Genomic DNA, 24,729 nt, shown 5'->3' with positions numbered 1-24,729 from the left:
GGTAAAATTTGAGAGAACGGGGAGAAAATGATCACGACCTACCTGTAGAAACCAAACAAAGGTTAGGTGTCCCACTAACCTGCAGCCAAGATACAAACCAGCTGCCTCATAAGTACATCCTGAAGAATTTTGTGGGTAGCCCAGGAAACTGCAGATATTGTGCAGGACCCTCCTATATAGATTCCATCACATCTCACTTTAAAGCAGTCTGGTAGGTACCGTCTGTAGGGAGGGGATGTGGTAGGGTGTGGTGGTGGCACCAATATTAGAGGCTCAGTCTGCTACAATACTACTCCAGTCAAGATCCAGTCTCAATCACAGTGACATACAGCACACTCCGCAGGAAGGTAAGACTAGCAGCACCATACCAAAGAAATGCAAATAGACAAATTCTGTTCCTACATACAAACCAAGTTCCAAAGGGAATTTGAAATACCAGCAGCACAGAGAAATTAGGGGCTCCAAATCTTCACTTTCAGCAAGAAGACTATAACATCTAAATCTGTCACGGGAACACATTACCCCACAGAAGTAAAGCACTATTCAAAAAGGTTTCATTTACACTCAAATCAAATTTAATCCAATTTCTCAACAGTGTTCACTGCCTCAAAATCTACGTGAGGATATCTGCTTTAATTCCATAATGGAATTATATTCTCCTGGCCTCACTTATTTTACTTCAGATTATGTAAGTCACTTCCATTGGAATCATATGGTACTATGATGAGTGTAAGAGTGTAACAAACATCGAGCTTCAGTTCCTGGTCGTTACTGTAGAAATATCTTTTCTTAAGTCCCTCTTACAATAATGCAAAAGACATGCATTTATTTTCATAATTTTGGCTTCACTATAATGCTGTACAACATTTACTATGTGTGTGTCTGTGTGTGTGTATGCATGTGTGTGTGTGCGTGTGTGTGCGTGCATGCATGAGTGTTTGTGACACTAGCAGTACCTACAGTACACAAAGTCAAATAGTGCAGAGACGGCTAAATGATGAATTGGCAAGCATTTGGATAGAAGCAATCATAGCCTGACTGAGGTACTGTCCAGGCAACTGCCTGCAGGAGTTGTGGAGGAAAACCACAAGAAACCTGAATCAGGGCAGTCAGTGCCATGGTCGAGATTCAAACTTAGCACTTCACATATGCAAGTCTACAGCATTAACACTCACCTAAGCAAGTTTGTGTACCACATGTTGTATTTCTGAAGCATTCAGAACCAAGTTTGTCTTTCTTCTAACATTGCATAGATATTCCGCAAAAACTGACATTCGGTATGAAATATTCCCTTATTTCCTTACATTTTAAGCAAGTTAATGGCTTAATAGTTTGAAACTTATTAAAGTGAGAGTTGTGATATAGTGTATCAGTTCCCCCTCTCATTGAAGTGGCTCCTTCAGTTCTTTGCATCACATTTCACTGGTTGAGTTCCTTACTCTAAGACAAAAAACATGCACAAGTTGACATAAATGAAGCAACTACCATAAAATACAAAGTACACAAGACTTTCCTGCAAGAAAAAAACAATCAGTGCAAACACACTGCACAAACTTTCTCCTACACAGTTGAACTTGAGTACATTGCCTTGGAAACAAAATTCACCATTGTTTGACAGACTACTGTTGGCTCCCAAATACCAAACAACAAATTCTACCTCGTTTTGACAAAATCAACATTTCACATATGCGTCTCTAGCAAGCGTACTGCCATTATTTTCCTGAAGCTACCACCTAAGGAGTTTTATTTAGGGATATGGTTTCCACAAATTATTGAAATCTAATAAATATCTATTAGAGCCATTCTAAAGAAAATCACCATTTTGCATTCTGGGGGCCCATATGAAGGGCCACTAATTTTGGAGTTAGAATGTTCATATCAGCAGGCACCAACCTGTGATGAATAAATTCTTAAAAACTGAATAAGAGGAAAACCTGCCCAATCATTCAGACACTAGTAAGACATACATTCATTCATCCACAGGTTCATACATTACATACAGACAGGTGACAGCATTTCAGAAACCACTGTTTTGAATTCTAGGGGGCTCAAAATGTGTAAGTCCTTGAAAACCTCAAGATCAATTTTTGACACCACCACAACACTTTCTCATACATATTACTACTACAGAAGAAAGCAAAAAGAATGTTGCAGGGTTACTTAATTGCAATTTCTACAGAAAACTAAATGTCTTACTCACCCGTCTTCTCTTTCTATGTTAAAAGATGGTAAGTGAGACAGCATGGTGGCTTCGTCACTTGTCCCTTTTCATCCTCCTCTTCATGGGTGTACCACCTGTGGTCCGAGCAGGGGATGATGTGGCATGTGAAACACTACCCTCTGAAATACACATCATCAAAGGTCAGTCCTGTACAGAAAATAAATAAATAATGTCTAATACCACAGAAAAGTTCTGAAAGTGAAAACTAAACAGTCATATCTGTCACTCAGTAACACTGAACAATAAGATCATCTTGGCATCCTTCAATTTCTTGGGGCATGCTAGCACACAGACTTAATATCTGCCAAGCTACTCATATGCATAACAATATTTTTTCACTTCCCAAGGCTTTGAAAGAACATGGAATATAAAATTATGACATTACAAATTGCCTTATTCTTATAATAAACATATATACATTCAGAATGTTGTGACCACTGACTAAATTACACCATGCATTAGACATAGTAAGCTTAAAGTGGAGGAAATATACAAAAAAAAAATGCATGTTGTAATTCTATACTGACTACAACCATATTAAGAAGGATTAATTAAATTTTCTTAAAATTGGCAAGAATTTATCATCATGATACAGTAATAGAAGTTTTGCTTATATGCAGGACTGAAAATGGCTTTGCAAACTGGGTTGATGTTCCACATCTGTAGACAAGCCCTGCCAATAATCAACACATGTAACAAAGAACATTATTACAATGAACATTCTGGAATTTGTTCCTACATGTACTGTTGTCAGGATCGATGGTTATGTCAAATCGAGAAGCTCTGTTAGAAAAAACTTGCTGGAACCAGGTAGATACTATGTAAGATTTGAGGCTTTCACGGTGGTGACTATGATGAAAGCAGTCTTCTGGGATTTGGCACTGTGTATATGTGGTGTTAACCGACGTTTCGGAGGAACGTATCGCCTCCATCTTCAGGGTAGAAGGAAAAATATAAGAAATCCATGGAGGCGATACGTTCCTCCGAAACGTCGGTTAACACCACATATACACAGTGCCAAATCCCAGAAGACTGCTTTCTTCAAGTAGATACTGTCTACGAGTATTCACTTCTATCCCTATCTCTGGACCTGTATGTATCTGATATTCACTGTATTCAAATTCATATCTTGGAAAAGGACATGAAGAGGGGGGCGCCTTTTTCATTCTCAAGGCCATAAGAACAAAACTAAGTGTATATCTGAATATTTCTATATTCTGAGATATAACGCCGTGTAGTCCGGTGAAAGAAACCAATGTTTTGGAGGAACATATTGCCTCCATCTTTTGGGTCAAAACTGAGTTATGCAAAAAAAAAAAAAAAACACCATTTTGCTCCCTGCTTCATGCTAATTTCTTGCTTTGTTTACTTTCCCACCCTGAAGATGGAGATTATACGTTCCTCCAAAACGTTGGTTAACTTTCACCAGACTACACAGTCCTACATCTCACTGCTGTGAGAACCTCAGATCCAACATAGCTAAATCTCTATTTGTAACAACAACAAAAAAAGAAAGTAACTTACCGCCAGTCGTTACGAAAGGGGGAGAGGACAGTTTACTGAATTTGTCCATATCCAAACCAAATTATAGAGTAATAGGAACACGTGTAATAAAACAAATAGTTTGGCGATAGTTTGCACCAGTGCTGTTGCCCTTTGCTTTGCAGACAGCATTTCCATACTATCAGCAAGACGAGTTACTGTATTTTCCATAGTTCTTCTTTCATTCCCGAATAAGCCATGAAAAATTCACACCAATCGCATTCACATTTCCACATCCATTTGAACATTTGAACTCCTCACATGCTCACATGTTTACACAGCAACAGTAGGTCCAATTTCCAAATTGTTATAGATGAAGGATTCCCTAAAGAATCGGCACTTCTTATCAATCTTGCATTATATAACTCACTCTGTAAATATTGATTACTTTAACTTCTCCATTTTCATTAAGATATTTCTCTGATAATAATACAAATTTACATCAATTATTACGACATATTTGGTAGTATTGGGAAACAGACAGGAAGCGATTTAAGATTCCCTCCATAACTATCAGACATCAGACCGTATTATGAAAGAAGCGCCATCTAATACACAAATGAGATACCACGTGGAAAATTGTGTTTCAAAGAAAATGTTATTGTTGTATAAGCTAGAGGAAGACACTAAAAATTTTACCCTACATCACAGAATCACGCAAACGAAATCCCAAAGTTCTTACACGTTTTTCCAGTATTCGTATTTCATAAAAGGATCCTGCGAAAACTGCTAGCATGATCATCACAGGGAAAGAACATGCAGATTGTGAAATTGAAATAAACCAGATATATAATTACATATGAAATATCTTGATTTGATTTTTTAGAGGAATTTGATGACCTTGGGCGTCTGCAACGAACATGTAGCAGTGAAGTGAGTGTCAACAAGTGTGAAGGTTCTTGCACTTCACAGGTGCAGCCTAGTGTGATCACCCCCACAGGATTCCTGAAGGCAAGATCCGCATGTGCACACACATCCACATACACACACAAAAGTGAAAATACTGCAGAGGTTGTAACTAATTTGTTGTAATTTCATTTCTAGACAATTCTAAAATTTGTTAGGTATTCTCATTCTATTTCTATTTTTTCCTCTCAGTTGTACACAGGAGGAAGTGTATAGTACCATATTTGTCACATTCTTTCTGACAACTCCTAATTCTACTATAGCATTTCTCCTTCCTTTCAATTTAGAAAAATTATAATTTAAAATCCTTTACCTGTGTCATAACACTCTGCTTTAATTAAATGGGTAGACTTATTTATTTGAATTTTATATATTTAAGCACCAATTGCTCAACAATTTTTTGAGACATCCGAGATTTAAAAAGACACACTGACTTTTACTCCTTCAGTTGTCAGTAACTAAAAGCTGCTGATTGTTTCAGGAATGTTACTGTTGCCATGAGAGTTTCCTGAGAGAGCGTATCATCACCCTGACTCACTGCTATGATCCTGATGGAGCGAGACTCACACAAGAAGGGCAAGCATCTCTTAATGTCAAAATCAGAGAACCAGCTGACTGTAAATGTTTCAAATGTGGTGACTTCTCACGTTGATTTGTAATATAATGGACTGAACTAGTAAAGCAATGGAAACCAATGTAATCAGTATCTGACCCATATTTTTATCATGTTCAGGATGCTGACGTTGAAGAGTTGAACTGATAATGGATCATATAATGGCAACTTTTGTAAGAAATGCATTTATTCATATTTATAGAAAATTATGGAAATGAGTGGCCGGTTTATGTTCATAACACTTATAATCCTAGTGTCATTAGAACTTAAACGACATAAGCTTTCTGTGGCTGTACTTACAAAATCTTTAATTGTCTAATAGACATTATTTTTAAACTGCGTCTTATTAAAAGTTAGAATATAAATAAATCAAAGGATAATAACATTCTTATCTCACGTGTTTGTCAATAAAATATTCATGAATGCAACTTACGGCTATCTGATCAGTATTTATTGAAGTATTTGATCAGTGTCCAGTAATTCTACATTGCTGGTGTAATGACTGCCACATACAGCGTAATCTTATTAGCAATTGCAGTGTGCTGTCTATTCTGGAAACTAAACATCTGTGGCATTCTTCAACATCATACAGTCAGAGCTACTGGAAATATCACTAAATAAACCATAAATAAAATATGCATTCTTTCACTATATTGATAATAGCAACTAAGGCATAGCAGAGCAACACAACATTAATATTTTCAACTTAATCTGTTAACAAGAAAGACACCAAACTGTTAAAAAAGACTTACTGCAAAATGTATTACATATGCTTATGCTGATTAGTGGTAAACTTCAGTGTAAATTTCCAATTTTCTGTTCACAGGGAACATTAATAAATGCAATTTCAAAACGTAGTTGCATATTTAGTTAACAGACTGTCATTTCTAGCCCATTTCCCATAATCCAAGTGTCCCTCTGTAAGATTATGCTTTACAACCTATGTTTCTTAGAAGTTTATAATGGAAGAAATTTCATACAAAAATTGTCTACCAAATTAAAGAAAGTGAGAAAATGTTAAGTCCCTGTACTTCATTAATTAAGCACCACATTTTGAAGAAGTATGGGGGAGTGGAAGTATAGCTCCACCATTCTTGGCCTTACCACTAGACAGAGATGAGTATTCAGCTTCACATTCTTGCTGCTTTACCCCTGGGGAAAGAACTCCAATACTCATTGAATAAGAAGTTGGGTGGGCCTCAGAACCAGGCCAGAAACTGTGGGGCACAGAAAAAGCTTTTCTCTCACTAGGAATCAAACCCCTGCCACCTAGTCCATAGCACAGCTATGCCAGCACCTTCCACTAAATTCTGTCGTTTATAATTTAAAACTTTTTCACATGTCTCTTTATACAAATGGAAACAGTTAAAGGAAGTACATATTCTTTCCAGAACTTCACATTAAATTTCTGTAACACTGTTTCTGGTAACTGTTTACGACACAAAATTGCTTTACTCTTCAACTTTAATTTTCAGCATTACTGGGTTTTTGGAATTCAGGTTTCACCTGAGGAAGGAAATAGGTCCAGTTCCTGAAATGCTGCACCCTACAGAATATTAGAAGATGGACGAAGTCGCAAAACTCATTAAACCTGAGTGTTACAATGTCAGAACCCTCTAGAATCAACATTAATCTTGTAACATTTCTATGTAAAATCAAGTTGCAAGTATTCACCAATAATTAGAATGTCTAGTTCATTATTTTGATTTTTTGTAGTTTAGTTAGCAATAAATTAATCTCAATCAGCTGTATTTGAACCTAGAGTTATTATTGACATTCAAGTCCAGAAGTATTAATGTGATTTAGTGGGTCATCTGTTGGACTGTATTGGGATAGTATCTTATTCCACATTCCAAGGTTTCTCAGTTTAGACAAGAAAAGCCATTAGCAAATTGCAAGACCTGTCTTAACATCACTGCAGGTCTGCTGTCCATCGCTTTAGTCCAAAAGCATACAATCCAAGACACTACCCTTATAACATGGGTTACCCTGATGATTGATGGTCCCTGCTGGGGTACAAATACAGCCTCACACAAGTATGGTGCAAGATCCAAAAGGTACCCATGGTCTGATGGACTTACTCTTTCAGGAGCTCTTGTCTTTTGACTATTTGAATATAGTTCCAAAGAAATGGTGTGAATTTCAAAGTAAGGCACACAGTTTCAAAAATAGTGGAAACATCTGGATTAAGGTAGGGAAAGGTAAAGCATGAAATAACAGATAACCTGATGTTTAGATCCCCTCACATTTGTGGAAATAATACCTAGAATAGAAGAAGAGAGGTACATCTTTTATCCTCTAACATTTCTCAAGATTTTTTCAAGATCACAAAACTAATTAACATTACTGGGTATGTAGACTGTGAAATTGTCCAACAGGTAAAATACATGAGAGTAAAATATACACTTATAACAATGAGAACTGGCAGGGTAAAATGAAAAGGAATAAATAAATCAAATTTGAATGTTGAAGTTCCTAATGGGCAGGATTCTATTGACTTCTGGTGACAGTAACGATTAATATAATAGTTTGCAGTTGGCAACCAGTAACCTGCAGTTTAATGTGTACTCTGAATCATGACAGGGCTCAAAGAGGGTGATCTGCATTCCATACAATAAAAACAGTTCAAAATTACTATTAAAACACAAGCAGGAAGCAAATGAAGGTTGTATACATTTAGATAATTAAACTTAACATTCATTAAGAACATTTACAATGAAAACAATAAACACATAACAGCCAGATTATGCACACATCAGAAACTTAACTATATCTGACTTGTCACTGGCTGCCTGAAATAGAACTACAGATTCAGTTACATGTACTACATTAATTAATCAACATGATGAGATTAAAATTTATGGTTTTGGTATTGTTTCTTGTTAAATGTTTTTGGTCCTTTGTGCAACAAAGACATCCATTTACATAAACAAATTTCCTCATTATGAACACAATGCTGATGAAAGGAATTATGTATGTATGATCAATATATACAGACATACTTGAAACATTTTAGAGTCACTTATATCACTCATAGATTACGTACTATGATAACCAACATTTTTCATTGGTAGGCAAAACCTGCAGTTCATAACTACATTCTTCATATTTATTTTAGTTATGCCCAAAATAAAATTATTTCCTAATACACTGCTTAATGAATGTTTACCACACCTACAATAATTACAGTGCACAAAGAGTATATATGTGAAACACACATAACTGTTCTCAAACATTTTACATAAACAGAATACCATGGAATTTAATGTAAAATGGAAAACAAAAATAATTTTGAATAAAGAGGCAAAAATATATACTTGAAGATGCTAGATTAAACACTAGAACTCACAGTTCCTAATGTGAAACTATATTGGCATGTGAGGGTTCTGTCCAGTATTTTGTATAATATGAATATAATCTAAGGTTGGCCTTTCTGATTCATTTCCAGTCCATTACCATACTAAATTTTTATGCGCAGTATCCTAGGTTTACTAGTTATTGTTATTAGATACATAGATAACAGAAAAGCAGATTCTATATTGAAACAGTAGGATATGAAGTTCTTGCAACAATGATTATGAAGAGTTCTGTCTTCTGGGATATTATAACACTGTGAAGACCACTGAAAGTCGATTAAAGTGGTAGTGCCGTCTGATGCATGAAATGACTTTGCTTGCGTGAGCACTAGGGTCATGGGTTCGAATCGCACTCAATGCATGGATGTCTGTTTGTGTTTATTCTGCGATTGTGTTAGGCAGCGACCTTGTGACAGGTTGATCCCCCTCCTAGAAGTCCTACCAAATGTCTAAGATTAAGAAACTGTAGTGAAAGGAACATTTTATGGATGCCCTATGCTTGAAGTGAGAACACCAGAAAGAGGAGAAGGAGGAGGAGAAATCCACTGAAAGTCAATGGATAACAAAATTTGTAAATTGCCAATATCCTTTATCAAAGTTAGGCCATTGCTTCCACTTCAAAAGTTTTCATGTCTGACATGTTAATGTCAGTGAAAAAGTCAAACAGTCTGTGATAGCATAAATTTTGTGGCCATGTTTAATTAATAACCAATTAACACATAGACAACGTGGTTTGCCCTATGATGCTATTCTTAATTTTAGAAACAATTCCTAAATTATAAATTCTGCATGACCTGAAAACAAAACACTTCATATATTGGCTGATTCCTTCACTTGGGTCAAACAGTTCATTATATCCCACATTCAAGCACTAAAAGACCATATTTGAAAAACAAGCCATCTTGTGCTGGAGACAGCAGGGGTTGCCAGTGTGAGACGTCAATATTGCATTAAACTATACATGGTCCCGCACTGTTGGAGATCAGAGGGCAAGAGCAATAACGAGGAGGTGGAAGACAGCATGAACACTGGGTCCGTGCTGCATGTCTGGTATTATCTCACCACTGAATGATCACATAAATTATCCAAGCACACTTCTAAAAATATTTTTGTCTCATTCACTTTTACTTAAAATTTCATTTTTAAGAAGTTTATATTGAAGTAGGTAATGGAATTAAAAGCTGTATCATATTCTATAATTGCCATAAATAAGAAAATTTTGGAACACATTACATTTTAAATAATTTGGAATGTGACATTTTGGAACAGTAAAAGAGTGGCAGTGAACAAAAAAAATAAATGTCCAGTATATTTCGTACCACAAAGTTGTTCAGTGAATGAAGTTGCTAACCTCACTCAAGCTTTATGTAAACTGTTATGCTATGATGCTTCTAAAAGTGTCACTTTGTCATGAAAATCATCTCTTAATTGCATGGATTTCACATAAAATTTAAAAATAAAATTATCATACATGCAAATTATTGTATCAAGGGCAGACTTGTGGCCTAAATTCCCCCACCGCCAAGTATCTTCTGATGAATGACTCACAATGTACATCAGTTCATGCTGAATATACTGTAACTTATTAGCCCAGTTCACGAATGCATAGGCAACTGGCACATTCCCACATCAAGACAAGAACTTTATTTCATACACTGTGACATTACAAAAACAAAAAGAAACATTAGGACTTTGAAGGCTCAAATGTGTTCATGAAAGAGGGAGAGGAAATAAGGGAAGGAGAAAGTAAACTGCATGTATAAAAACTCATGGAGAAAGAAACACCAAGTTTCATGTAGAACAATAGTATTTAAATGGATTAAAGGGACCTAAATTGGATCAAATTGGTTCATTGGGGGTGCATGAAACTGTCACTTCTTACACAGTTTACCAGCAAATATTATTGTCACCTCCTCTATTTTGGTTTCAACCATCACACCAGTATGATGATTTGTGGAAGTCAAAGTAACAGAATAACACGATTCAACTGCCAAGTAGATATCATCAGGTTCACAATGTACTGCATTGCTTTTACTTAAGTAACAGCACTCCTTCTTGTGAGGACATAATTGTTATAACAAACAAAACCAATAAATAAAATATTATGGTTAAGAAAGTTTTAAAAATTTGTTTCATATAGATTTAGAGAGATCTTCGTTGTTTTCACTGCCTTCCTAGATACTTGAAATTTTGGAAGCAGTTTCTGCTCTGTTGGTGGTTGATATTGTGTAGCTTGGCTTGCTGCAGTCAGACCTTGAAGTTTAGGATTGCTAGAAGCCATTTTGTAGATCTATAATATATTGTGACATGATGTTTACAAGTCAGAATCTTGGAGTCACAGGAATGTTGTAGGCATTCGTCGCTAGGCAGTGTTAAACATCAGTCACTGATGGCCACATATGCACTCCATGACCAATCCCCCAGTAGTCATGTATGTATACAAGTTGAAGAATTGTTGGAGGTCGTGTTTTCCTATTGGTCTGGAGGATGCGCCATAGCTCAAGTGATTAGTCGCTGCCTTCCCACTGTGGCGGCCCAGATTCTATCCTGGGCCTGGTCAAGTGGGATTCCTCTAAGATTTATTTTAATATTATCTTCCCTCCTATATCTAGGGCATCTTAGTGGTCTCCTTTATCTGGCTTTCCCACCAAAACCCTGTGTGTATTCCTCTTCTCCCCATATTGTGCTATATGGCCTGTCCATTGTCCATCTAATCTTCTTAAGTACAATTTTAAAAAATTATATCATCACATATTTACTGAACTCGGTATTTAGTTGTAAACTAACATGGGCTGTACTGAAAAAATGTTCCAATAAATAATATGTAAATAATTTATTATGATTGAATTGTGTCAAAGCATGGAGTAAATTATGTAAAACAGTGACATCTCCATAAACAGACAACTCCCTACTTCCTTTGTAATTTATTATAATGAAGTATATTAATACAGCAGTAATTTATGTGACATATGTTTTGGAGGTATTTGGTTTGAACCTCAGCCAAGGAATTGGCTACCATAAATAATATTTTATGGTGAATTTCCTTGGTCTCTGGAAGACACTGCTGCTATAGCTTCCTGAAATAGGTCACATTCTTTTTCTCTCAAATCCATCATGACTCACCATTGAAGATTATTAAATGATGCTTTCATTATTGAAATCTTGGTCATCGTTCATGATCATTCCCATATTTCAAATACTACTGAATTAAAGTTTTTGGGGTTGGTATTACATAATAATATGTCTTGGTAGGCTCATATTGAAAATTTGGCTGTTAAACTCACTAAAGCTTGTTATGGTGCAAGAGTAATTAGACCTTTTGTATCATTGAACTCCCTTAAGATGATTTATCATGCGTATTTTCATTCAGTTATGTCATGCGGATTGATTTTTTGGGGAACCTCTTCATATAGCTCAATTTTTTTTAAACTTCAAAAGCGAATGGTTAGAATACTAATGAAGGCAAGACCTAGGGATTCCTGCGGAAATTTCTTTAAAATATTAAATATATTACCTCTGGCCTCACAGTACATATTGTCCTTAGCTCTGTTTGTGATTGCAAACAAAACGTCGTTCAGACAAAATTCTGAGATTCATAGTTTCAATACTAGGAATAATTCCAATTTTTTCCAACAAACGACTCATCTAACAATGTTTCATAAAAGTCCTGCTTATGCAGGTGTCAAGATTTATAATCATCTTCCAGATAATATTAAAGTATTGGCATGTGACATTAAAAGTTTTAAGAGAGCATTACAAAAATATTTATATGAGCATTCTTTTTACACTGTTGATGAGTTTCTTAAGCATAAAACTAGTTAACCACCTAGACAGCATAAAATCGTTGTTACATTTTATGGTCATTTATTATCTTTTTCTTGTTCTATGACTTCTAATTACAAACTGGTAGTATTTTATGCTCAAGTAGTTTTGTGGTTGTACCTCTATTAATTAGCACACTTTTATAAAATGATTGAACTTTCCATGACTTGAGTGTGGTAATAGATGTGCTAATATGGTATTAAAATTTCATTTCGTTTTATATAGTGGATAACTTTTTATGTACAAAGTTAGATAATTTGAATTGTTTTATCTGTTTATTAATTCAAAATATTATCTATATTTATAATTTTTTAAATTGTTACCTTGTAATATTTATATTTGCTTGTTAATCTTATATTTAATTTTGACAAAATCTTTTTATGACTGAATGTTCTTTGACTTCCTCTATATCCAATGGTTGTACCAGCCTGGATTAACAGAAATGAAATAAATGAATGAAATGAATGAATGAAACCTGACATAATATTTGACACTGTTATGGCATTATATCATGTAACAATGATCAATAGAGACAAAATAAATAAATAAATAAATAAACTCTTATTGCAAAATAAATACAAATTCCAGGTGTTAAAGGTCACTTTCTGGGGACCATTTACTACATAGATTTCAGCTTAATGTGGAAACATTTTATATGGCATAAGATACACCTACTTTCACAAATATTCATTGAGGAATATAAAAAGAAACCTATGAACAATTAAGAGGGATAAAACATAGCAATCAGCCAGGATATCTACTGTACTTACCATAGTCAAGCAGATTACTTCACCCATCGTGAAAGAGTGAATGCATGCATTTAAGTTCTGCCTCAATTGAGCGAAACAATGTCACCGCATTATGATGAAAACAAGAACTATAGGTTACTAGGGGCATGAGGATGATACTAACAAAGGAAAACGATTACACTACCAATCTGCAAGTTCTTGACATGCCTCAAACTGCCTTCCCTAGATCAATAGCCATCACCATCCAACCCTACCCACCCCACCATCATTACACACTTATATATAACATGCCAGCTAACCACGCTTGTCCGAACACTTATTGTTTTGCTTGCGAAGTGGGAAGTAGGTTCTGCACTCATGGCTTGCCAACAGCCTGACATACAACATACTGGTATGTAGAAAATTAGTGATCGAGTTACACCGCTTAGAGAAACTGACAAAACACAGAGCGGAGCAAGTGTTACGGCAGTCCAGTACACTTTATTTGAAACATCTTTGGAGGGTATATCATACTTTGAGCAGGCAACGCTATGGAAAAAAGTCCTTTATGTTCAATAAAATCACCAGTATGGCGATTCTGATTCCAGTCATTTGATGAAAAGAGAATCTAGTAAGTTTCTAGTGTTGACAGTGATCTGCATCACTATCTGATAGTCACACACCCTCAGAAGTGTTTTTTACGATAAATAATAGTACTGGATGCTATAGCACATATCAGACATAAACTTGATTTGTGCAACGTGAAAGAACTTCGTATTAAGTACTTTCTGCTCTTGCCCTACTTTCATTTCATAATTCGTAGGTTGTTATTAGCACAGGCAGTTAGATGGTGTCTTATCTCTGTGTATGCCTTAGCTCAGTACCCAGGCAATCAGTGTGGCACTGGGGCAGGTTTGTTTCATGAGCATTTTAGCCATCTCCTCTTACTCAACATACCACCATTGATCAATAAAACTCCATTTTCCTTGAAGCATACAACAACCCTGATTAGTCAACATAATGTCAAAATTTCAGTCCTCAGATCAGATCTCATTTCTGACCTAACACTTGCTGGACTCAGTGTAAAGAACTTGTAACAATGCGTACACACATCTACAGTTTGCTGTGTGCAAATATTACCATTCTGGATGAATGAACAGTAACAAAACTTACTTCCATGAGCCCTTGAAAGATTTATCAACAGAATTAATTCTGGTGTAAACTGAACATTGAGTACCACTTTGTATTGAAACCTACAGACATTTTACAGTCTACTATACTAAAGATCACACAAGTATATATTTCTAAGTAAAGTTGTAGCACTTCATATGATGTGTACTTCACATTCCATATGCTTTCTTCAAATAATGTATTGGCTTTGTAAAATGTAGGCACTAAATTAAAAAAGCATGTTCTGTTTGTAGAACAAATTTTCAACATTCATGGGTTTTATTGGGTATCACAATAACTCAGTCAGTATAGCAACAGGCTATAGCACCATGGCCCATGTTCGATCCACGGTGGTGAAAGATTTTTTCTTCTCCACAGCATCCAGACCACCTCTAGGGCTCACCCAGCCATCTATCCAATGGGCACCAGGGATTCCTTCCCTGAGTGTAAAGCAGGAGGGATGTGAATCTTACAACTTACTTCCATTTAGTGCCAAGACAAAATTGTGGAGATTTACCCATGTTACCCCACTTCTTCAAGGCATAGTGCTCAGTTAATTAAACAGAGGGACAACTTTACCATCTACATTTACCATAGCTTATATTACTTCTTTCCAGAAGTTGACTCAAGAAGTGAAGAAGCAGTAAAATATGCACAAGGATAGTCAGTACCCTAGCTAGAATTTAAATTAATCACACCCAAATATAAATAACAACCCTCTATTGCTGAGCCTAACTTGCTTCATACTGAAGTAAATTATAGTTTGATTCCTCAGTTAAGACATATATGATGAGTAGTTTTGCAATATCTGATCACTCACTTGTCTCTTTGAACATTTCAATGGTATAACTTGAATTTCTGTTTCAAATCTGGTACCTTCCAGATATGAAGCAGCCGGAGAGTTATCCTGGCTGAGGTATCAACGTTTATCTTCAGTCTTTCCAGGCAAAAAGAAAATTGAGGTATCAGTGTTTATCTTCAGTTTCTCCAGGCAAAAATAAAAATGCCAAAACCACAGCCTTCTACATTCTTCTCACTTTGCTATTCATAGTGATCCACTCATTCAGTGCTGTAATCTAGGAGACAACAACCTTCCATCTGTTTCAGCTGTGCTGCTTCTGTCACTGGTTTGTGTTATGTTCGTGGAAGCAAAGGATGAGTGCCAGGTGACGCCAGTCATACATGTTCTGCAGTACCCAGGATGTGTGCCCAAACCCATCCCATCATTTGCTTGCACCGGTCGCTGCAGTAGTTACCTCCAGGTAACCCTTAGTGTCTCACACTCCTATACAAAAGCCTAATATTTTGTACATAGCACATTACTGTGTTATGGAAGAGATGTGAAACTCCACAGTGTGAATCCTGATTTTCCATTGACTCCCATTTGTAAGTGTAGACATGTTCATACAGAGGGTCCACAGGGTGGCATAGTTGGTCGAGGCACTATGCTACAACCCGTAAGTTCACGGGTTTGAATCCCAATGAGGTCACTGGAATTTTCAATTGACCTAATCCTTCCAGCCGCATTATGGCTCTGGGGTCGACTTAGCCTCTAACAGAAATGTGTGCCAGGAATCTTCCTGGGAGTAAAAGGCAGCTGGCGCATAAGGCTGACATTCTCGCCGCCAGCTGTGAGCCGATTATCTAGAAAAGGTGGGAGCCTCGACCACTCACAACCCTGTGGGCCTCCACAACCTGATACAGGGACAGCTTAACTTTTCTTTTTTTATACGTTCCTACAGAAATCTTCAGGCCAGATACTTTATTTACTCACCTGAAAACTTGATATCCCACTACATCACCAACTTTTTAGCATTCTACAAGGTAAATATTCTATGTTGTGTAGATTTATTTTGCTGGAACCTCAGTTCACATTACCATGCACTCAAAAAAGTTTCTAATAGGAAGTCTTTGTTGTGATATTTTAGATGTATATGCTGCTGAAAAGCTGTTTTTCACTAACAGTGCCAGAAACACCAGCAGCAAAAATACTGGAGATCTGTCCAGTATACAAATAACATACATGACTAAGACTGTGTACTAAGATGTTTCTAGCAAGAATCAGAAAACTAGGTGAATAAAAAGAACAATGAGCTAAAATCCCTGACACTCCTAATGAAAGGAAAACAGCAAATTCTGAGACACACTAAATAACACATACACTTTTGTAAGCTTTTCATGTTCATTAATAGTGTATGGAAACTGAAGGAATATGCTTGTGGAATTTTAGTAACCAACAATTTATTAAATGGTGTTATAGCAAAGAAATTTTGTTTCTTTCTGATATTGACATTGTTATATTTGGAACATGAATCAGTAACTTCTAATCAAGGTAACTGGATCAAAACAGTTGCCTTGATTCTTTAAAAAAATGCATGTCACTGTGCATGGCTGAACAAAATGTCAACTGTTTGCAGTAAAAAATTAATAAAATAGTTTCTGTGGATATCAATCAGCTGGGATAGCACAGTCAGTATAGTGACTGGCTACGGGCTGGATAACTGAGGGGTTGGAGCTCGAGTACCTGAAGGATCAAGGATTTTCTCTTCTCCATGTTGTCCAGACCCACTCTGGAATCCACCCAACCTCCTATCCAGTAGCTACAAGAGGCTCTTTCCCCAGAGGTAGAGCAGCCGGAGCGTGAAGCTGACCACTCACCTTCAGCTAGTGCCGAGATCAAGAAAATGTGGATCTATATATCCACTCCCCCATACGCCTTAAAGTTGTAGAGCTTAATTAGTTAAGTAAAGGGACTTTTCCTTTACCTTACCACACCAAGAGGCTTTGTATGCCACACACATATGCACTGCAGCAGTATCTCAGGAACTAGTGATGTGAGCACATATGTATGAATGTAATTACACAATACCATGCGCTTTACATTTATGGAAGTCTATGATGTGAAATTCATTAGAATACATAAATCAGAATATTGTTATGCTGGAAGTAACTGTCATTCAAACAGTTAAAGAGATAAGTATAGTGTCTAGCACTGGAAGTGAAGAAGTTTTTGGCTACTCAACCCTGTCATGGGTGTCAGATGACGGCCCCAAAATAGTGGCCTACTTGCAGGTATCGGGTTCAAAGATCTGGCAGATGGAACGCTCATGCATGTGCTGTCAGGAAAGTGGGGAGCGTGAAGCAAACGTCTCTCTGTTCTGCCCAAAAGCCAAAGCTGGAGAGCGTAAATTCAGAAAGGTAAGTCAGTTAGGACATTTCAAAGTCTTGGTTCCAGAGTTATATGAGGAAATGATTAAAACCCTCAAATCTTCATGAATTTCATTACATTGCTTAGATTATTCCATTCGCTTTAAACCTACAAGGAAGATTCTTTTCCTCACCTGCAGTCTGGGAGGCTGTAGGAAATTGAAATATAACAAGTTAAATTTGTAGATGTTTGTTCTCACAGTTGTGGTTATGAAAATTTAAAACTGGGGCTAACAGCAATATGCACCAGCATTTTAAATGAATCAGGTAAAGGGTAACACATAAAGAGGAGGTCCCTATTAGGTTATAAGGGAAGCATCTGTTCCTAAGGCATGAATTAATCTTTAATCAAGACTCACTTCTGCATACATGCACTTTTTGTAAGTTAACATAATTTATAACTTGGTTACATCTGTGCGCTAGAATGTTCCTTTTGAAGGATGAAAGAGGTACTCAAGAACTATGTACAGCATATTAGTTAGCCAGTACATACAACGAATGGGGTGTAAGAGTTAAGTACTACCATTTTCTATTTGAAAGTCAAAGCAACATTCCTATTTCAGTTTTGGCATGGAATTCTTCTTAGGTAACAGTGGATTGCTTGGTGAAGGATTTCTGATACACTGTAATGCATTCACAGATTCAACTAACCTCTATAGTAATACCATTTGCATGAGGACAGAGTGTGCTGCTAGACCAGGCTGGGAAACATAAGCACCTCACTGCAACTTTCTTAAAATGGCAAAATGCATGAGAATTCTGGATACTTGAATAACCAAATTCCCAGAGTTTATCACAATTTCAGATCTGCAGTTTTGAAAATGACGGGCCCACGTAACCAGCATATGTTGATGCAGCCTTCCACCGTATATCACTTACAGTTAATGGCACTACTTATTTTAAAATTCTACTAGCCAATAGTTTTGCAACATGCTCTGCAAATATTTATACAGGAGATGTCTTTGTCATTCGTTCTCTGTAAATTAATTTATGCATTAAAATGTATCCTGCATAATGAGAAGATTCATGACTTGTACTCTTCTCCAAGTAAAATTAGAACGATCAGGTCAAGGATGATGAGGTGGGCAGGGCATGCAGAATGCATATAGAATATTGATGGGAAAGCCAGGAGAGAGACCACTGGGAAGACCAAGGCATAGGTGGGTGGATAATATTAAAATGGATCTTAGATAGATTGGGATGGTGTAGATTGGATTCATCTGGCTCAGGATAAGGACCACTGGGGAGATTCTTGTGAACATAGTAATAAACCTTTGGGTTCCATAAAATGCTGGGAAATTCTTGAGTACCTGCAGATTTGGCTTCTCCTCAAGAAGGGCTCAGTTCAAGTAAATTAAAATGGGGCTTCAAATATAATGATCATTTTTCTTTAAATTTTTTAAATTTGCAGAGTGCGGGGTGGAGTCCAGTTGGGTCCACTCAGCACGCCAGCCACTGATTGACCTATTGTAGCTGCCCCGGGTGATTATGATGGAGAATTTGGTAGAATGAAGATTGGCAGGGGAAACTGAAGTACTTGGGGGGGGGAAACTGTCCCAGTGCCACTTTCTTTACCACAAATCTCACTTGACCAGACCCAGGTCGCTGCGGCAGATGTAATGATCATTGTTCTATATCAATTCACAAATGATGGTCCTCAAATTTTTCTTGAACTAATGAATAAGGCCAGAAACGTGCACTGTTTTAGGATTAATGAAAATATCATCATATTCCTGCAGCATTTGTTTCAACTTCCTTACATTTATGAACAATTGTGTGCAGGTGAACACAAAAGCACCATTAGAATGCATGTGTCGGCCCTGTTCAACAGTTGAAGAAAGTGCAGTCATCCCACAGGAAATTGCCGGCTATGCAGATGAAGGTCCACTCAGCAATCACTTCAGGAAGTCTCTATAGAATTCCTGTATCACTGAAAGTCTTTAAAACCTATTCTCTTACCATGTTCTGGAAACTGTTCAACTGTAGTTTACCACTATACATCACACAGAAAAAACGGGGCTGTTACCTGAAATAAACACATAATGTTCTACACTCTGATTTGATGACAGAAATTTGAACCTCAAACTTTGTAATGGAAATTGTTGCCTAAAAGTGTAGTGCAAATACTCTCAAACCAGCCAGCTCTTTTCACTAGGCAAGATTTGGCAGTATTATGCATGAACAATAATCCTTTTTTAGAAAAATGGGTGCACCAACATCCCAAGTAATGAATGCTGTAATATGCCATGCTGCTTACCTGTGTTGTAACAGATCTGTTTCCTGCTAAACTGACACAGCTGCCAGCATACATGTCACCAACATTATGAGATACTCGGAAACTTGCGTAACTTTCTGTAGGTTAGCGATATCAGCAGCTAAATCATCACGTGTCAAAAAGTAGGACAGATAAATTTGTAAAACAAATGGAAGGTAGAATCTGCATATTGCTTGCTTAGGTTCCTGCTCCTTGCCAGTTGCAAAATATCTGTAGCAATGACGGAGGTGCCACTTGACAGCTCTATTATGAGACCTGTTTACAGATGATACACATAAATTAAGCACTTACAGAAAACTCATCTGACAGTACAACTCAGCAATGGGCAAGGAGATAATTTATGCATGACTAAGGAAAGACCTTGTATAATTCAACACGTTTTGAAGCACATACATAAGCCTTGTAAAATTCTTCAGGATTCATGCTATTTCAAAATTCTCACATGAAGTCAAGACTTATTTCTTACAGCACACCATTCCAAATTTGGATAACATGCTACTGCAATGTACTGTATGTATACGAGGATAATGTAATCTGTGGAAAGTGAGAAAATTCACTATAACAATGCACTAAATGACCAACAGGTATGATTTCTTGCAGGGGGGGGGGTTCTTTCCTCTGCACCATCCCGACTGACACCAAAGCCCAACCAGACTCCAATCCACGCACTAACAGTGGCTGGTTCCCATGGGGTGTGATGCTGACCACTCACCCCCATCTAGCACCAAGATTAAGAATGGTGCTTACTTTCACTCCCCTATGTGTGGCTTGACAATAAAGTTTGCGAACTCATCGCAGTGAAATTGCTACATGAATGAATGAGGGGTACGCCTTCCTGCACCTTGCACCGCAACCTACAGTGGTCTATTGTCCTTAAATTACCCCACTACTGAATTTCACTTCCGTCACCTTCAAAGTACTCCCGATGGGAAGCTACGCACCAATTCCAGCATCTAGTCCACCCTTTAAAACAATTTTGGAACTGGTTTTGTGGAACAGCCTTCAGAGCAGCTGTCATATTACTTCTGATGCCATCAAACTGCCCTCCTTTCAATATTTTCTTTACCTTCGGGAACAGAAAATGACTGGGGACTAGATCTGGTGAATAGGGTATTCCAGCAGGGTTATTGATTGTCAGACCTCTCACATCTTCATGGAACAATGCTCAGCGAAAGGGCAGCAACTTTAAAGATTACTTTCGCAATGGAATTTATGGCAAAATACTTTCTGTTGGATATCTGGTTCACTTCACATGGCAAACAGTTTGGGCTAAAAAAAACTGTAATATACTTACAAGGACTTTAGGATATGAACACGTACCAGCGTAGAAACTAATACACACCCCAATTAAGGTATCAGCACAAAAGGGGGGGGGGCCATTTTGCTCCACAAGTTAATGGGACTTTGGTACGGTAAAGCACGAGATGCTCTGTACCATATACAGGGCCTTTTAGTAAATCTTGCACAACTTCAGTGATTCTTGGATCAACCTACACAATTTCCTACAATAGGGCATATGAGTATCTCATCAGGAACAGGAAGGATACTTATTATGTTTAATAAGTAAAAGGAAAGTTATTTGAAATATTCTACATCCTCATTACCAGAGGGTCCGCAACAGAACTCTGCATGGGTCAGGCATCGACAAGTCACCTAGGCTGTCAAAACTTTTAAGTGAGTCACTTTATTTTAGATATGGTTTATAATGTTTCATAAATAGCCTTTTCCCTTTCCACAAGACAAAATTGTAGAACATTTTTACTGATAGTTTCCAAGAATGTTTTTGCCACCTTTCCTCAGTCATGTAATAAAAATTTTATTTCAAAGAAAATTTGTATTTAGTTCACCAATAATGAAATTAGTTAAATCCTTACTGTTGATTCGGTGGCAATAGCCAAGGTTTGGGAGATTCTGTCAATCTAGTACCCTTCATCATAGCTGCCCGTATTTCCTTTTCATTCATTAAGCATGGTACATGAATTAAGATCTCTGTTAAGTTACAAATGGGATATCCTACGTTGATCTCACGGAAAGGGAAGACCGCAAGGCTGCCAAGCATTGAAAGAAAAAAAAAACCCAACTTGTTCTCCAGTACATTAGCTTTCAGTTTCTGTGAAATTGTTGCAGTAAAAGGAGTACTTAAAAAAAGAAACTGAACAAGTCAAAAAATATATATAACACTAGGAGACATAGTAATAACAACAGAACAGTTTATACATATTTTTTTCAACTCTTATTTATATATTTTTTCCTTAACATTTTTCCTATTACCCTCTTAATAACCCAAGTCTTCAATCCATTTGTAAACACTTTCCCATGTTACTCGGAGTACAACTGGCAACATCTTCACATGAACCTTTTTCAACTTTCCCAATTTTGTTTAAACTGTACAAAACTTAGCTTCTCTCTCACACGCACTTTCATACACAGAATAATAACTCATATATAGTCGACTCACTGCAGTCACTCGCTCAACAAAAACAATGCTATATATAGTAAGCAATAATATAATATTAGTATTATTATACACGACTTTTGTTGTTTCTGTTTCTCTTTCACCTTCATGTTCTTTTGAAAGAATCACTTCAGTCCTGCTCAAGGATTCACCTTTAGCAGCAAGAATGTCAAAGATAATATAGGGAGACACACATCGAGCAGAACAGCGTGCCACAAGGTAGTGTAAGGCGCATCACAGGTTCACAGTTCCTTCTCTATTACATTGGTTCCAGCTACTACATGAAGCCTCGCTCATGATTCTTCACAACTGCTGTCCTCGTCCACCTCACCAAGGGACGTGAGGAATGTTGTCAGCGACTTAATTGCCACACCTTTACCTGCCTGTTCAGCTGGGTTTTCACTGTTTTGCCACACAATAAACGAATTGTTCGATATCATACAAGAATCCCAAAGCGTTTGGAATATGTTGCACAGCAAACCTGCAAGAACAACAGTCAGTTGGCTAGCCTTCCAAACAGAATGACAACTTACCAACTAATGCCTTACACAACCAGTACCTGTACTCTTGTACAAGCATTCCTGGACTAAAAAAAAAATCTCAAAAGTCCAACCAATATTCCTAGTGAAATTCTCTATTTTGCACTATATCTTGACAGCTTTTAACAATGCATTTATGAGCATAAAATCACACAAGAAGGGCCAATTACTGCAACACCATGGGGTTGCATTTTATGCGAGGATATACTCCTGAAGACCTTGCATAATTCAAGACAAGGTTTGAAACACATGATTATGGCCTATATTTTGGGGATTCAAATAATTTCAAATTCTGTGCATAAAGTGAAGCTTTAGGAATATTTTATATATCTGACATACAATGTAACCATACTGCATTTAGAGTGTCTCGTTCCTGGTCCACGGCCCTGTAATGTAATTTACCTGGTGGATGCTCCAGCTTGTTAATGAGGGACTGAATTGCATACAAACACTGCACCTCCAGTTCACCGCTGGTGTCGACATACCTCAGCATCAGTTTCTTATAATCCTGTAAACGTCTTTCATTCAGCTTCAATGATGTCTTCTGACCTGCACACATACACACATACATAGTTTTCACGCTGTCTCAACTCTTGTAAAGAACACTACTTCTCTACATACCAACCTATGATGCACAGCAGGGCACCACTATCCTTTAGGAATCAACGTGCAGTCTGCATTATATGTATATTAAATACATGTTTGCAATACACCAACACAAATATCTGCCCTTAAATAATCAGATCTATGAAGCACAAAGAACTAGACACAAAAAAATTATCTGAATTCAATCTTGTCAGTTCAGTGACACTGAAAGCTTTCTAAAGGCGCATCCACATTACTCAGTAATGTGGGCGATATGACAAGTCACAAGGCAAGCAAATTTAAAATTTTTAATTTAAAAACTATACCCAATTAATTAAAATACGACAGCCTATACACACTACGAGTAAATATATGGATAATCACGCGCCAAAGACTGGCGAAAAACTGAAGTAGTGTGGACGAAGATTTTCGAACACAAGTAAAAGCCAGAAGAGTCTCCTGACGAGCACGAGTAATGCGGACGTGCCTTAAGACTGCATGAACACTGCACACCAAGTCCATCTACTCCACGAACCAGGGCACATTATACCTTCCATATATAACCTCATGTGTGAGTATGCTAAAATTCCCCACTAGTACATGAAAAAAGACTCTAGCAGATCTGTTGACGAGGTGAAGGTCTAGACAACTACAGGATTATAACATAGCTCTGCCCCGATAGAAGAAGCATGTATATGGATTCACAATAAATCGATACTACACTGTGGCACATTTGCTCAAAGCAAGAACAATGGAGGCAGAGGAACAGCTATTGCTAGGTAACGGCCCGTACGCGCACAGCAGAGGAACGTGTCACATAACAATAAAAGAGTTGTTCCAAGCAGCATTCTGTGGGTCCACACTGCCCTCATTGCTACGAAACTATGCGGTAAACACATCTTTGCAGCTCTGAATCAAACTGAAAAAACAGAGGAACAGGTGTTTTCTGTGGACTGTCGCTTCTAAATACAATTGTAATTGCAAGTAGTTACCAGTGGAATGTACAAGGTGTCAATAAATCTGATCATCCAGTCCAAAACCCCTGTGTAAATCACGCACACAAACCCTACATGTTATATTATTTTTAGGAACAGTGAAAGAACCAACCGATTACTTGCAATATTTAGTAAGCAAACACTTCCATAATTTTTGAAGAGATCCGCAACTCTTTTCTAAAAGAGGCACAGGTTTACCACATATTTTGTGCAATGAAAGAATGCTCCAGTAGGCTGAATGCTAAAAGCTGGACAGTCCTATCGTATAACCTTGAATAAAAACACTGCTTGGGTATTGAATGGATGCAGACAAAC

General features: G+C 37.2%; 2 protein-coding genes across 6 annotated transcripts in view; one reads left to right on the top strand and one right to left on the bottom strand.

The window, feature by feature from the left end:
- The first annotated feature begins 293 nt into the window (after positions 1–293).
- LOC111873576 (mucin-5B) lies at positions 294–22,335 on the top strand. The gene is made up of 7 exons (XM_023868398.2): positions 294–347; positions 2,226–2,361; positions 4,590–4,714; positions 5,151–5,304; positions 15,508–15,620; positions 17,431–17,556; positions 19,348–22,335. The coding sequence occupies exons 2-7, from the start codon at positions 2,226–2,228 to the stop codon at positions 19,480–19,482; spliced, it is 789 nt and encodes a 262-aa protein (XP_023724166.1). The 5' UTR covers positions 294–347; the 3' UTR covers positions 19,483–22,335.
- The window catches only part of LOC111873593 (eukaryotic translation initiation factor 4 gamma 3), a 133,247-nt gene continuing 130,565 nt past the window's right edge, over positions 22,048–24,729 (bottom strand). For all 5 annotated transcript variants that reach the window (XM_023868430.2, XM_023868432.2, XM_023868431.2 and 2 more), the window contains 2 exons: positions 23,237–23,383; positions 22,048–22,776 (listed from right to left, as the gene is read on the bottom strand). In XM_023868430.2, coding sequence (XP_023724198.1) covers positions 22,589–22,776; positions 23,237–23,383 — 335 coding nt within the window. In that variant the 3' untranslated portion in view covers positions 22,048–22,588. The remainder of the gene's footprint in view (positions 22,777–23,236; positions 23,384–24,729) is intronic.

The sequence above is a fragment of the Cryptotermes secundus genome, unplaced genomic scaffold, assembly GCF_002891405.2.
Source record: "Cryptotermes secundus unplaced genomic scaffold, Csec_1.0 scaffold631, whole genome shotgun sequence".
Taxonomy (NCBI): domain Eukaryota; kingdom Metazoa; phylum Arthropoda; class Insecta; order Blattodea; family Kalotermitidae; genus Cryptotermes; species Cryptotermes secundus.
This window is presented reverse-complemented; position numbering and strand designations above follow the sequence as displayed.

What these genes read in the sequence shown, in the direction of transcription:
- LOC111873576 (XM_023868398.2), top strand. Translation starts at nt 2,226, where the DNA reads ATGGTAAGTGAGACAGCATGGTGGCTTCGTCACTTGTCCCTTTTCATC. An exon ending in TGAAATACACATCATCAAAG is followed by an intron (nt 2,362 to 4,589) that starts GTCAGTCCTGTA and finishes TTGATTTTTTAG; the next exon opens with AGGAATTTGATGACCTTGGG. An exon ending in GCTGCAGTAGTTACCTCCAG is followed by an intron (nt 15,621 to 17,430) that starts GTAACCCTTAGT and finishes GCCTACTTGCAG; the next exon opens with GTATCGGGTTCAAAGATCTG.